Source organism: Gastrolobium bilobum, unplaced genomic scaffold (genome assembly GCF_033153095.1).
Source record: "Gastrolobium bilobum isolate Gb01-03AN ecotype WA unplaced genomic scaffold, APGP_CSIRO_Gbil_v1 utg12205, whole genome shotgun sequence".
Taxonomy (NCBI): domain Eukaryota; kingdom Viridiplantae; phylum Streptophyta; class Magnoliopsida; order Fabales; family Fabaceae; genus Gastrolobium; species Gastrolobium bilobum.
The window spans coordinates 626,735-641,956 of record NW_026899230.1 but is presented as its reverse complement, the minus strand read 5'-3'; the positions used below and the strand labels follow the sequence as shown (position 1 = coordinate 641,956).

At 35.0% G+C, this 15,222-nt stretch overlaps 1 protein-coding gene across 2 annotated transcripts; it reads right to left on the bottom strand.

Moving 5' to 3' along the window:
• Positions 1 to 432: 432 nt before the first annotated feature.
• LOC133288658 (uncharacterized protein At2g02148) lies at positions 433 to 4,830 on the bottom strand. 2 transcript variants are annotated; one of them, XM_061486472.1, is made up of 9 exons: positions 4,705 to 4,830; positions 4,429 to 4,606; positions 4,207 to 4,327; positions 3,756 to 4,088; positions 2,790 to 2,952; positions 2,323 to 2,446; positions 1,935 to 1,991; positions 1,269 to 1,529; positions 433 to 853 (listed from the first exon to the last, which is right to left on the bottom strand). In XM_061486472.1, exons 3-9 carry the CDS (start codon positions 4,319 to 4,321, stop codon positions 752 to 754), a joined length of 1,155 nt encoding a protein of 384 aa, XP_061342456.1. In that variant the 5' UTR covers positions 4,322 to 4,327; positions 4,429 to 4,606; positions 4,705 to 4,830; the 3' UTR covers positions 433 to 751. The 2 variants fall into 2 exon arrangements, with proteins under 2 accessions (XP_061342456.1, XP_061342455.1); XM_061486471.1 differs by having other exon boundaries at positions 4,429 to 4,830.
• Positions 4,831 to 15,222: the final 10,392 nt, after the last annotated feature.

The following is a 15,222-nucleotide window of genomic DNA, read 5'->3' as shown; positions in this document are numbered from 1 at the left end:
ATAATATAGGTCAAATGTTAATTAACTGTAAATAAATCTATTATACTAATTTGATACTTAATCAATATAAGAGCTAAATTGAAAAACTTCTTCAGTGGCTAATTATGTTTTCTTTTTAGGTTAAATTACGTTATTGTTTGGTTAAAAAATAAACAAACTAAAATGGAAAACATCTTAATTAGCCAAATTTTTGGGTCTTGATAGTTTTCTGTTCAAATGCCATGCTTCAGATGACAGCTTGCTTCGGCTGATAGTGAACCACCTAAGTTACAATTTTCCAACTGAATTAGCATTGATCATCAATGAAATTTGAAACCAGTACAAATAATCCATAACAAAGTTTGATTTATTAAAGTAAATAAATTAAAACTTGATGTCAACAAAATAAATATCAATAAAACTTGACCTATGAGTCTTGTACAAAATCTTCCAATTCACTCTACAATCTCATCAGAAATATATAGCTCACGATTTTACAACACCCCACTATTATCCATGTGGTTAGTAAAAATACAGTCAGTTCGAACATACTAGTACTAAAACAGCAAAAAGCCAACAATATAAACCAGCTTGTCAATTCCAGTCTTTCTGCATTTCGGTTCACAAAGCTGGCAGTGCAAACCCAATAGATATATCTACAAATATTTACCCAGGCCACACCTTTCAAGTGAAGACTGCACTCTTTTCTATTTATTAGGCTACATATATTTCTCAAAAGGTAAAAATACTATGAAAAACTTGTCTAAACCTGTCATGTTCCTAACCTCTTTGATCCACACTCGGAGCAGAACTTAGATGTTTCCCTCAAATATGGAGCCCCACATTCATCACAAAACTTTGCCGGAGTTGGTGCCTGTATTATAAGCAACGTGATATAATTCAGCAAAAGATAAAGTAGTCTTATGAAATATTAAACAACTAAAATCATTAAAATAATTAATCTGCACAAATGCCTCATATAGCATTATAGAAAACCACAATTTTATCTAATCTTTTGGCCTTATTATGCACCATATCGACTATTACACATAATAAGGCAGATCAGGTGAACCCTTAGTCCTATTGAGAAATCCAAAACAAGTATCTACTTTCAAAGCTATGTCTAACTGTTGAAACAACATTCAAAGGCTAGAGCTTATAGAGCAAACACAATAAGTTGGTCTTAACACCCTTTTAGAGATGCAAATTGAATTATAAAAACGTTATCCTCATTTGATAAAAGAAGTTTCATAATCCACAATAAAACAGAATCTATAAAATAAACTCACCAGCATGTGCAAGCGTCCCCCAACATGGCTGCCTGTGAGTGGTTGTAAGCAAGTCATCTGTTGAGATATTGATGTCGTCTGGTGAGTATGAGAAATTTCTGATAGATGTGAAGGGGGACCACTTTGATGGTTATGAGAATAGGGCCCTGCGTGCTGACTTTGGTGCATAGTTTGACTGTTCTGGAGAACTGGGTGAAACTGAGGTTGATGTGGCAAAGGTTGCAAGGGATGTTTGGACGGGGTTTGCTGCTGATTTTGTGGCTGAGAAAAAAAAAGTTCCCATATAATGCTAATGCTCTTAAAATATTATTAAAAGTAACAGGAAAAAAATGTAACCACAATCAATAGAACAGATAGCATAATCAAGGCATGGACACGAAAATAGGGTAAACGAACCCAATTCTCAGAAGTACTGGAAAAAAGAAAGAAAAAGAAGCCAACATACAGTGCTTAATTATAATTTTACTCGTCAGTTTTAAGCAAGACCAATCACCAAAAGCAACAAGTTCATATTTGATCAAACTTAAATTTAATGGAATGATTGACATCATCTGCAGTCCTCACCCAAAAAATATACTGAAGTGAAAAAAACAGCATGCACTGACTATCCCATTTGAAGACAAGCTAACAATGACAATAATATATATAAACTTATATACCACTTACTGAGCGAAATTCTTGAGTAGTAACCAACGTGGTAGAATTGTCTGCTCCAGTATAACACTGTAAAAACAAGTTAAAAGTCAATACCATAAACACTAGATAGAATTTTGCTACAATGAAGTGCAGCAATTACAATCTATGCACCCTCTAAATATAGTCTTATTATCCCACTTAGTATAATATATATCATGACATATCAATCAGTATTATGCAGGCAGCAGATGACAAAATACATTATATTGATAATCAGAGCATGCTAGTAAAACTTTTCCGTAATGGCACAAATTTAGAAATTGCAGTTTAGACATTGGACATAAAACTGCAGTAGTTCATCTATTATGCATCTTGAAAGAAGCACTTCATTTACCAAAATGAGGCACATCATACTTACAGGCATATCTGAGATATTTGAAAGTGACATTGATGCACCACGCCTATACTTGTGTCTTGGAGAGTAAAATTTGTAATCAATAGCTGAGATAGCTACTTCATTCCGACCTGTTAGTCTTTTAAACCTAAAACCAAGAACAAAGCAAGTCAGACCAAGCATACTCACCTTCAAAGTTCAAATAAATGCTCAATCTCTATTTCATCACAACCATTTTTGTTATTAGGCTCATCAGCTATTAAGCACCAATATATGAATTTATTTGAGTATCAGTGTCAGATACGTATTTGATACTAATATGCTTGGATACTTCACCTATGCATATATGTACAGTATTAATGCTTGAATGAACCGAAAGCATATCTTCAGCTAAGGAAAAAGGATAATATTAAACTCTTACCTAAACAAACCTTGCCATTCAAAAGAGCCCACCACAATAAAAGAAATAAACACCGCAACACTCAACTTACCACTCTGCGTCGTCAATTGACATGCTGTTTGGTTTTTCAACAATTTTTAATCCATTAACTACCACAAAGCGCACACGCTTCTCTTCTTGTATAACTAGCTCTGGGAACCTTGTCCTTGTATCCATAGAAGTCGCCAATTCTCTTCTCTTATATGTACGTGGTCCTGTTGAGGAGCAACTCAGATAAAAGGCATCAAATGTTACAACAATACGTCATAAAAAAAAAAAAAAAAATCCCTCTTACACCAAAGTGCTTAGTTGCATGCACTGTGTAATTTCAACATGACCCACAAACATGACAAGAAAAATTTGTGTTCAAGTCAATCCGTTTTCAAATTCGTATCGTGTTTGTGTTGACAAAAGTCGACTCGAAAAATTCGAGTAGTGTTACGTGTCAACATATAAATATGAAATTGACCCGCATGAAACTTCTTGTAAATTATTTGTATTATGTCATGTCGTATACAGATTATTCATGTCATATCATATCGTGTCAACTCATATAATAAGCAAAACAATTTGAGGTTGACAAGTTATTCGTGTTATGTCGTGTCATGTCAACCCACATAATAAGCAAAACACAGTGAGGTTGGCAAGTTATTCGTGTTATGTCATGTCATGTCAACCCACATAATAAGTGACACACTTTGAGGTTACAGATTTATCAACCTGCAAAATAAGCGGGTCATGTTCGTGTTGAAGGTTTTAACCCATTTTCAAATTTATGTCGTGTTTGTGTTGAGTGTTATCGTGTTATTGTCAAATTCGTATAGTGTCGTATCAACCCGAATTGCCATTCTGCATGCACAGCCCAAGCACAAGTTCTATTTTTCAAGAATGATGAAACATCAAGTATGAAATAGAAAAATTCTTTTCCAACAATAAATTGCCAAAGAATTTGAAAAAATAAAAGAAGCAAGTCAAATCTAATTAGAATTTAGAAAGGGTACAAGGAAAAATGTAATACCTTTTTTAGGGAATTTCTTAGCCAATCTTCTATACAAACCACCAGCAGCTTCAAGGGCCACCCCAATTGTCTTCTCGCGAATACCATTCAAGGAATCAAGCCTACTATTAACATCACGAACTAAAGTTTCATACATATTTGCAACATGCATCAAAGGGAGAGCATAATTTGGGTCTCCTTCATAATGAATCTCTCTTGTCCTCCTCTTACTCATTTTATCTTGGCCAGCGTAATCACCCTCGGGATCAGGCACTTCGATCTCATGGTGATCAATAAAATGTTCCACAACAATTTGCAGAAACTTCGCCCTCGCCGATTCGATAGGCGAAACATCTAGTTCCAAGTTGAACTAAAATCAATTCACCTCAACTCAATTTTAATTACACAAAAATCCACATACCTAGAACAATATCACAAGTTCAAATGTGCTACCAAAACTAGAGGATTTTACCCTCAATGGTCAAAACTAGAGGAGCTCTAGAAGACTCGTTAGTCTCGAGACTGGAGCGATCCTCGTCAACCTCCACACTGTGAAGTGGCAAACAACTCGTATGGGATTCATTCATGCAATCCTAAAAGAAACGAAAATTGAAAAAACAAAATTCATACGCTGGAAAAATTGAAAAGAGGAAGGAAAAAAATAATTAGAGGAATGCAGTGAGGGCACACTCACGACGGAGACGGCGGCGGCGGTATCGTGGTCTTCGTTATCGAGGGTATCTCCAGTGTCGACGGCGGCGATGTCGTCGATGGCGGGGCCGGCGGTCCTGGCGTCGACGGCGTTGAGGACGTGGAGAGGGCTCTCGATGAAGGAAGTGGGAGAGTTGAGATTGTAGTGCTGCACCGGAACCCTAGCACCCATTTTTTCCGGTGATTCGGGAAACGGAGTTGAAGAGGTTGACGGAGATTAACGGCTATCCAGAATAGAGAGAGAGGTAAGAGTCCAAACCTGAGGTTGAGTCCGTACCTGAGGTTTCTGCTTCTCAAAGCACACACCAAACCTCACTCCTAACTCCGCACCAGTTATCAGAGCGAGCGTTCAGTCCACCTCCTTTCTTTTTTTTTTCTTTTTTTCTTTTTTTCTTTTTTTCTTTTTTAATTTTGCAATGTAATGTTTTCATAATAGCATAGGCTCGGAGCCACTTGGCATAATTTGTATACGATAAAATTATGTGAAGAAAGATATTAAACGAGCAAGTTCTGTCTTCAATTATGAAACTCAATTTAAAGTTTGGGTATGTTTTTTCTGATGTTACTTTAGATAACTTTATCTAATGTTCATCAAAACGACGTCGTTTTAGGACGAAAATCATGATATTTTTGTAATTTTAATTTATTTCAGGGTTAGAATAGTCTTTATCACTCTAATTTTTTAATTTTTTAATCTCAAAACGACGTCGTTTCGATGAACATTAGATAACTTTATCTAAAGTAACATCGGAAACTTTTTTCCCTTAAAGTTTTTTTTAAAACGCCGTGGAGCCCACTTTTTTGTGTAATCTGTAGAGAGTGTTATCCTCAATAAGTGCATATTATGGCTACATCTTTTTGAATGATTTCATGAATAAATATGACAATTCTAATAAATAAAAGATTTGAGAGCTGATTTGAGAAAAATAAATTAAAAAAGTTAACACGTTAGTGGGGTTGGACATGTGTTCGATTCCCGCTGAATGCATTCTTGGGGAGGGGGCTGAACCTTTAGCCATCACTGTTCCTCCGCACTCCGGATTAGTCTCATAGCCGGCTCAAAGAGTCGAAGCTCGTGGGGATACCGGAGGGAGCCAACTCGTCTCAAAGAGATAATTAGGGTTGGGTAACTCCAAAAAAAAAATAATATAAGCCAACTCGTTTCGATGAACATTAGATAAAGCTATCTAAAGTAACATTAGATACTTTTTTCCTTATAAACATTTTTCTTAAGTATTTTTTTAATTTATGATTTTCTTATATTTTACTAAAATTCAAAGTAGCTGTATAATATACGGAGTACTTATTAGTTTATTTAAATCCAAAATCCTTCTGTCGAAGCTGTGATTTTAAAAAAAATTTAAAAAATAATTTGTTAGACCAATTTGTCCCGAGAAATTGTTTAGTTCAATATTCGTCGAGTCAACCATGTTTAAAATTAAAAAAAAGAAAATTTATTATTATTATTATTCTCGATCAACTATATTGCCCAATCCAATGAGTCGGATACTTCATATAAGGGGTCATTTGTATTCTTAAAATAAATTTTTATATTTTTATTGTATAGGATCTCACTTTTCCGTATGAGCATAATCACACTTCACGTACAACTGAATGTGCTTGCCTCAGATAGACTGAGGTTAGGGTTGGTAAAAAATGAGCTGCGAATTCAAACCAATCCGATCCGAGTCAGTTTGAAAAAAAATGAGCCAACCCGGATCACACGGGCCAGTTCATGGGTTGAGTTTTTTTTTTAAATAAAAAAATACAAAATATAATATACAAAAATGGACAAAATTCACACACGCTGTCATCGTCTTTGTTCTTTCTCTAAACCCAAGTCTCTAATTTTCTCACATTGCTAACATTTTCATATTGTTAGGCTGTGCTAGCTCTGTTTGGTTCAAATATCTTACCCACTTGGTAGTAGGTGGTTCTGATTGTTTCTCAATGTTGGTGCAAATTTGTTGTAAATTAAATTCGAAACTAGAACATTTTGTTTTCACTTCTCGTTTTGTAACTTTTTATTTTCTTTTTTTATAAACTATTCTATAAGACAATTGTATTATTTAAGCTGATGGGAATTGCATAGCTGGTGCATTAATACTGCATGTTTATTTAAATAAGCTGAAAATGAGACAACCTGTGAGCCATTTTTGAGCCAACCCGTGGGCCATTTTTTCAAGCCAACCCACGAGCCATTTTTTCGAGCCAACCCGCGAGCCAACCCTAACCTTACTCGTGTCGAGTTGGGTTGAATTTTCTGGCTCGTTTTTTTTCGAATCAATCCTAATCCGACTCATTTTTTTCGGGTTGAGTCGGATTAGCCTGTTTTATCAACCCTAAATGAGGCCCTTTAGAGTAAAGCAATTACGACTCATTTTTTTTATTCTTCGTTGGGGAATCTTCCTCGTCTAAATCATTGAAAAGACATATTCTAAACAGTATTGAAAAAGTTATTGCTATACAAAAATACTCCCAGAGTTAGTGTGCCCTCATACACAATTTCGCTCTGAGCTTTAGTATGAGACTATTGAGCTTTGATTTATATCATTACCTATTATATCACTGTTATATCGAGATACTTCACCTCCTTAAGGAAAACCAACCTAATCTTACTACTTCACCCCATTAAGGAAAACAGACCTAATCTTACTACATAAATGCGACAATTATTATTATTTTCAATTATAGTATAACAAACATAAAATAAAATATAAATCATCATTTTATTTCTAATATACTAAACTAAATATATGAATGTACATTCTATTCCAGTTCCATTTTCATTTCTGTTTTTTCAATCAAAGATTTAGGAAAATAAATATGAGGACAAAATTTTTGTTGAGGTTTGTATCTCTTATTAAGTTGTGATTGCTCCATCTCTTTGTCGCATTGGTATTGCTTAATAAATACATATTTTGTTTTTAGGTAGATATAAGAAAATATTGCACAAATTGCTTTATTATCAGTGTTATTAAATCTGCACCGATCTGGCTGGGTCGACCCGGGTTTTGGTGACCCGGCGGGATGACCGGTTAGGGCCAGTTATCAGGTCGGGCATGCGATTAGCCTCTTATGACTGAACTGAAAAACAGTTAATCGAATTAACCAAAAATCAATTTAAAAAATGAAACAAACCCTTCATTTGTAGGTTTTGTGAGCCTTTCTAAAGAAAAATGTAGGACCTGGAGAGATTTATCTCGAACCTCTTTTGCAAAGTTGTGTCGTTTACCAAAATCAGTATCCAACTTGAAGACAATTAATACCCAGATATATGTTATTTATAATGATGAAAAGTTACTCGGCCTTGAGGGAGCGTCCGGCCACCTTTTTGGGTGGTCCGGCGGTGGTGAACTCGTTTCTATATGGCGGTCCTTCCCCTGGAGTTTCGGCCTGAGTTGACTTTGGGTGACGGCACGGCAGACCTGACGGCTAGGATTCCTCTTTCGCGTCCTAGGGTTTCTCGCCAAAGGATTGGGTCTTTGGGCTTTTGGGCCCATGGAAACCCTAAAGGGGCTTGAGACAGATACTATGAGCTAGGCGAAAGTTGAACTCCAAAGTTGTAATATTTATTTTTTTATTTTTTATTTTCTTTAAAATAGGAAGACCATGGATTAAAGTAATTAGAATTTATTATTTAATGCTTTTATTGATTGGTATGAATTATATGTGCGATTAACATGATATTTGCGATAACATGTCATATAGGATAAGAAGGTTCCATATTGCTGCATGATCACATGTCATACGTGCATATTTACTATTATGTCATTACCGACTAGAATGATAGTTTATGCGCGTAGTTTTTTGATTTTAAATAATTCCGGTAAAATAAAATTAGGATTATTATGATTTTAGAAACAAAATCTAGATTAATGGTTATATTAATTTCGAAAATTAATTAATTATTATGATTTTGGTAAAATCTAGAATAATCAAATTGATTATTTTTGGAGTTTAAAATCAAGACAAATTAGTAAGAAAATTTCCTAAGAGAATTCTTTTATTCTGCGAGTAATTTGTGGGTCTACTAAAATGGTCATGTGTTAAACACACAATGCATACCACAATCATGTATCATGAATGTGTGAAGCACACGCTGCCTATCATGACAGTATTTTAGGACCTTGATGATTTTAAAATTCAGATAAGCTAAGTGATGCACGTTCATCGGTGCTCTTGCTTACATAGTTTTTGAAATCAAACAAAGGATACTCTCAATTAAATAATTCTTGAAAATTGGAAAATATTGTTTATGTTGAATGGAAGGAGATTTAAATTAAGAAATTAATTTAACCTTCAAGCGCATTATAGGACCATTAATAAAATAATCATGTGAAGTCCCATCGAATAAGCATGATTGGATTTTATTAGATTGGACCTAGATAATTATGGGAGGAGATTTAAATTAAGAAATTAATTTAACCTGCAGGCGCTAGGGGTGTTAACGGGCCGGGCCGAGCTTTGGTCTTAAAAGGCTAAGCCTGCGTTTAAATGTGTCAGTCTGACTTAGCCTGTTACCTGTTACGAATATAATTATCGGCATTGGCCTGTCTTATTTACAAAAAATAAAAGTCTGGTTTGACCTGTTAGACTGTATAAAAAAAAGATAAGACAACAAAAATTTATCCAAACAGAATATACAATCAACAGCACTAGTAATTCCATAAATATTCATAAATTCAATGTATATATAAACAACATAATATAGAACAAAATTATTCAAAAAATCTGTTTAACCAAAAAAATGGGGTGAAATGGATTGAGGAGAGAGAGAGAGGACTATTACAAGTATATAAAAAATATAAAATAAAAATAAAAATTAATATACTAGGTCGGCCTGAGAGGCTTCAAGGCCGAGCTTTTGAATTGGAGCCTCAGACCTTTTTATTAAACGAGCTTTTATACAAGTCCAAGTCTGGTTCCAATAACCAATTTCAGACATGTAGGTTCAGGCCTTCCCGAGCCGAGCCAAAGGCCCCTGGTTTGTTTACCACCCCTAGCAGGCGCATTGTGAGCCTATCAATAAAATAATTATGTGAGGCCCAAACAGATAAGCATGATTGGATTTTATTGGGCCTTAATAATTTTAAAATTTTAATAAAGTATTGTACGGCTCATCGTCGATAATACGAAGTTATTAAAGATAATTTTGAAATTAAACAATGAATTCGACAAGGCTTATGAAAATTCTCAAACAAAAATGTTGAATGGGTGAAGGTTTTAAAAATTAAATAATTAATTTTAAAATCTGCGGGCTCCATTTGTGGGTTTATTAGTGAAATGGTTATCGCTGAAGCCCCATCGGATAAGGATAATCAGATTTCACTAGATTAAATCTTAATAATTTCAAAATTTTAGTAAAGTAATGTACGGCCCATCGTCGGCAATGCTTAGAACTAAGGATAATTTTGAAATTAAACAATGGTTAATGACATTCAACTTTGGTAAAATTATTAACCCTCTCATCGAGGCTCTATCAATGGCACTGAAGGCTCAAATAACAATTTTGATTTTTACAAGTGACTTTCTCATCATAAGCCTTGTAAAGATAAACTGAAGGATTGTTAACAATAAACAAGAGTAGTTATGAGAATCTACTTGTACTTCATTTGTTTATTGCATTATTTGTTTGTAATTGTGTGTTTTATATATTTTTTCTTCAAAAAATGACTTCCTTCAATCCTATAGCCATGATTTTGAGACAAAAATCTATAGATGGTACAAACTATGAAGAATGGAAAAGGAACCTTGATGTTGTTCTTAAACATGAAAAGCTGAATTTTGTCTTTACCATACCAAAGCCATGGCAACCTGTAGAGAGTGCATCTAAGGAAACTAAGATGCATTTCTCAGAATGGAGAGGGCAGATATGGTAGTTCTCTGCTATATTATTGTCAGTCTTTCGAAACACTTGCAGAAGCAAGTGTACATGATTAAGAGTGGAGTAGAAATGCTTCAGACTTTTAATGACATGTTTGCTGTGTCTAGCAGCTCTGCTAGACAGAATGCAGTCAGTGCAAGTTTTGCTAAGAGTCTTGTTAAATCCAAAGGGAAACCCAAGGATGGTAACAAGAACAAAATGATTTGGTTATCAGTTGTTAAACCAGTTGCAATGAAGAAGCCAAAAGGCAAGTGCTTCAAGTGCAGGCTAAAGGGACACTTGATGAAAGATTGCCCAAAGGTGATGAAAAGAAAAAGATAATGGTAATTTAAAAGGCTCAATTAGTGGATGAATCTATGATTCAGGAACCACTAACTATATTTGTTGCTCTTTGCAGTGGTTCAAGCATAGAGAGCCTATTACCATTGGACAAAGATATTTTAAGCTTGAAGATGGGGAGCTTGTGTCTGCATTAGCAGTAGAACAAGTTATTTTATCTTTTGATAGTTTATGACTTTAGTTTTGTATGACTGTTTAATTATTCCGAATTTGAAGAGAAATTTTATTTCTGTTAGTTACTTTGCAGAAACATGGTTTAATAGTACAATTTAATTCCTCAATTTCAATAAGAAGTTCATCTTCTTTTATTCCGGTATATTAAATTGTCTTTATTACTTGAGTTATATATCCCATTTAATTTATTATGTTGAATGGAAAGGATGACGAACAAGGATTTTCACCAAAGAAATAAAAGTTTCAAATGAAACATAACTTTGGCCTTTGTGATTGAGTCATATTACCTCAAGTAAGAAACATGTTTTAGTTAAAAGAGGGACTGAAAGTTCAAGAATCTTTTAACTAAAAGCTACATGTTAGTCTTATTTTGGAAGGTAAAATGGCCAAGCAATCCTACAAGGGGCCAAAAATATTTGCACAACTATTCAACTAGAACTGGTGCAGACTAATGTATGTGGATCAATTAGCATTCAGACCAGAAGAGGTGATGAGTACTTCATTATATGAATGTTTACTCTGGATTTGGACAGATGAACCAAGTGCGCCATAAGTCTAAAGCTTTTGGAAATTTCCAAGATGTTTAAGTCCGACGCATAAAAACATGTAGGTGTTCAAATCAAAACACTTTGGTCTGACTAAAGTGTTAGCTACATGTTTGGTAAGTTCAGGTTTTACCTGATTTAAGAGGGGATGGTTTTCGTAACTGTCAATTCTAAGAACGCATTAGTTGAATGAAGTTGCAGTATGCAAAAATTAAACAGTTTAGACTTGGTGAAGATCATGTTCAGTTATTCATCTTTGCCAATGTTGTTATAGGGAGATGCCTAAGAGAAGGAAATGTACCTTCTTAACTTGGTTCCGTCAAAGTTTGTTGTAAAGACACCTAAAGAATTATGGAAAGGGTGCAAGTCCAGATCAAACCATATTCGGATTTAGGTGCTACGACACACATTTTACAACAGCAGTCAAATAAGATGGAATATTGTATGGAAGAGTGCATATATTTTGGCTACCCTAAGAGAACTAGGGATAATTTCTTATTTAGTCTTAAGGAAGAGATAATCTAAGTGAGCACTCACATGATTTTCTTAAAGGAGGACTAGATGAGAAATTATAAGCTCTTAAATAAGGTTATTCTTGATGAGATTTATCTCAGATCAAGAATTTTCAGAATCTCTAGAAGCTTCATCCACTGTTCCCTTGATTGTTCAAGAGGGGATAAATATATCTCTAGGTGAACAAACAAGAGAACCGTAATTGGAAATTCAACATGATAATATATAAGTGAAACTAGTAGAAATATTAGTATCACATGTGGAGGAACAATATCAAAAATAAGCGGATCCTCAAGAAATTGAAGTTCACCATTGTGGATCCATCATTTGACCCACTCTTTATTTTACCTATAAATACACAAGGTCTAGTGCAGTACATTCGTAGTGGGAGAGAACCTTGTTAACTCTCAAGTTGTCTCTTGTTGAGTGACATTGATCCTACTAGTTACGATAATGCACTAGAAGATGTTGTTGATCAAGTGTTGCTCAAGCTATGAACAATGAGATGAAATACTTGTATTTCAACTCCGTTCAATCCTAATAAAGACACCAAGAGGGGTAAAACCCACAAGGTGCATGTGGACATAAAAGGCAAAGAGATGATGGACAGGAAGGTGAAAACCTTCAAAGCTAGCTTGGAGGCAATTTTTGCCAAACGCCATGCTTGAGTCTATCCAAATTCTCTTAGTTGCTATAAGTCTCAATTATGAGATTTCATTTTGGGAGTTGGATGTCAGGATATCTACATACAACAACCAAAAGGGTTTATAACAAATGGGTAGGAACACATGGTATGCAAGTTGTGAAAGCCTATTTCATAGAATTAAGCAAGCATCCAGGTCTTGGAACATCAGTTTTGATCAGGTTATCAAAATTTTGATTTTGAGAGAAACTTGATGAATGATGTGTATTTGTATGTGAAGGATCCAACGGAAGACAGTAGCTTTTCTGGTACTTTATGTAGATGATATGCTCCTTATTGAAAACAACGTGGAGGTAATATCAAGCATAAAGAGTTAGCTAAGTTAGTGTTTTGGTATGGAAGTACTGGAGAAGCCAATTATATTCTTGGTTTAAAACTCTTATGAGACCGGAAGAATAAGTTGTTGGCATCACCTCAGGCTACTTACATTGACAAAACTCTTGCCAAAATTCAACATGAGAATTCTAAGAGAAGAATTATAAATTCTCAAATGTGGAATTCATCTTTCTAAGGAGTAACCAAAGACTCCTAAGAAGGAAGAATGCATGAGCAGGATATTTTATGCTTTGGCAAAGGTAGACTCATGTATATCATGTTGGGCGTTAAACTAGACATCTGTCACGCAGTGGGAGTAGTGAGACGGTACCATTTTGAACCTAAAGGAATACTAGATTATTGTTAAGCATGTACTCAAGTATCTTTGGAGAACGAGAGATTATATGCTGGTATATTCTAGTGGGAGTCTTGAAAAGCTGAGTTTTCACAAATTCAGTTATTTCAAGTGTATATTGACTCAAGAAAATCAACCTCGAGCTATGAGTTTTACTCAATTAGGATATGAATAGAGGTGGATCTTATAGATCCAGTTACTAAGAGTTTGCCTAAACTTGTGTTCAAGAGGCATATTACTTCTTTGGGTCTTAGGAAGATCCCAGACTTGCATTAAGCAAGTGGGAGCTATTGGTTTCATTGTGCTCTTGGAGTAAGACGATGAAACAATGAAATCATTTTCTGAATTTCATAAATAAGGTTTTATTTATTTATTTTGCGCACTATTTATAAACATCAAGGTCCGGATCAAACTGTGGAGTATATAATCATATGGATACGTTCATGGAGGACATGATCATAGGTTCTCACAATTGATTAATGGATTCACAGCTGTTAAATAAAGTTGGGCACTATATTTAGGCTGCAATATTTTATGAAATGGTTTTGTCCGAATCATTGTAAAATATTGGTGTGAATTAACATTCACACTGAAAGGATCAAGGAGAGATTTGATTAAGCTTGTTTTTCTGTCATAAGGTATCAAATCTCCAGTTAACTATAGTTATGTGATTGTTCTTAATCCCGAGTTTATTATAAATAGGTAATCAAATAGTTTTCATTCTTTGATTTACCAACGAGTGAGGTTCGATCTAATGACGTCCAATAACTCAATATTTTTGGAGTGAGATTATTTGATTATCGGTATTTATGAGATAAACAACAAGGAGTTTATAGGAAATATCCTCTTGATATGTTTCAGTACTCGGATATTAAAGACACTAGCCAGTGCAATTAATCCATTAGAGAAACTATCATAGTCAAGTGAATAAATAATTGATTAGGTTACAGAAAATTAATCAATCAATTATAGACATTCTGTAAAGGAGCAATGCATATTCATGTTATAAAGGTCATTAATCTTGGAGTTCACGTTCGGGCTTTTAGTGGAGTAGTGCCGAATTAGATAATCTTTCAAAGATTATCAAGAGCCTTGATGAGTGACATATGGTAGATCCCCAGGCTAGCTTGAGACAATGGATGAGTTGTATAATCAGATAATGATGGCTAGACTACATAGTCTTGGGTTTATGAACTCAAGTTTGTGTCCAAAAGAGCAAGTGGGAGATTGTTGGGTTTAGTATGCTCTTTTCACTTAAGCCCAATAGCTTTAGTGAGAGTGAGCCCAAAGTCTGATTTTAACCCATGAAGTTTAGGGTTAGTTTTGAATTGGGCAGGGTATATAAACTCTCTTTTTTCTCTAGTGCCTCCTAGGGTTACAGACATCAGAAACACATCAAAGAGGCAGACGTTCATCATCTGAACATTTGCCCACACGACCCCCTGATCCCCTTGAGTCATAGCCTGGAAGATCAACCGTAGAGCGAAATTGCGACTGTTCGTGGTGCGTTGTTGCAGATCGTGAGGCTTGAGAAGGAGAACTGAACATGAGAATTTGTCACGCTCGCTGTTTCACCCCAGGTAATCAAAGCGGTGTCTTTATTCTTCATCACATCGGTACGATGCGCTTCCGCGTTTCTGATGATATACCTTCAGCTATATCATATGCCAACAAACCTGACATACTGTTTGTCAGCAGTAGGTGTTTTGTTACTCACCGGTTGAAGTTGCTCTTGTTGCTTGTTAATCTGCTTTCAATGTTGCCAAAAGAAGATTTACGCCTATCCTATACAATGCCACACCATCAATAGATTTAATTTTATCAGAAGCATCATGCATCTAAAAGCTCATTTCCACGAGTCTCTAATGTTACTTGAATTTCTTCACAGTCCTCTTATCTGCTCTACATGTTCTGAAACCTAAATGCATATGATCAGATAAAAAAAG

Excerpts from the sequence above, each read along its gene's own strand:
- LOC133288658 (XM_061486471.1), bottom strand. The coding sequence starts at position 4,617 with ATGGGTGCTAGGGTTCCGGTGCAGCACTACAATCTCAACTCTCCCACT. Across the intron at positions 2,953-3,755 it reads TAAGAAATTCCCTAAAAAAG|GACCACGTACATATAAGAGA; the intron begins GTATTACATTTT and ends GCTCCTCAACAG. Across the intron at positions 854-1,268 it reads GGGGACGCTTGCACATGCTG|GCACCAACTCCGGCAAAGTT; the intron begins GTGAGTTTATTT and ends CTTATAATACAG.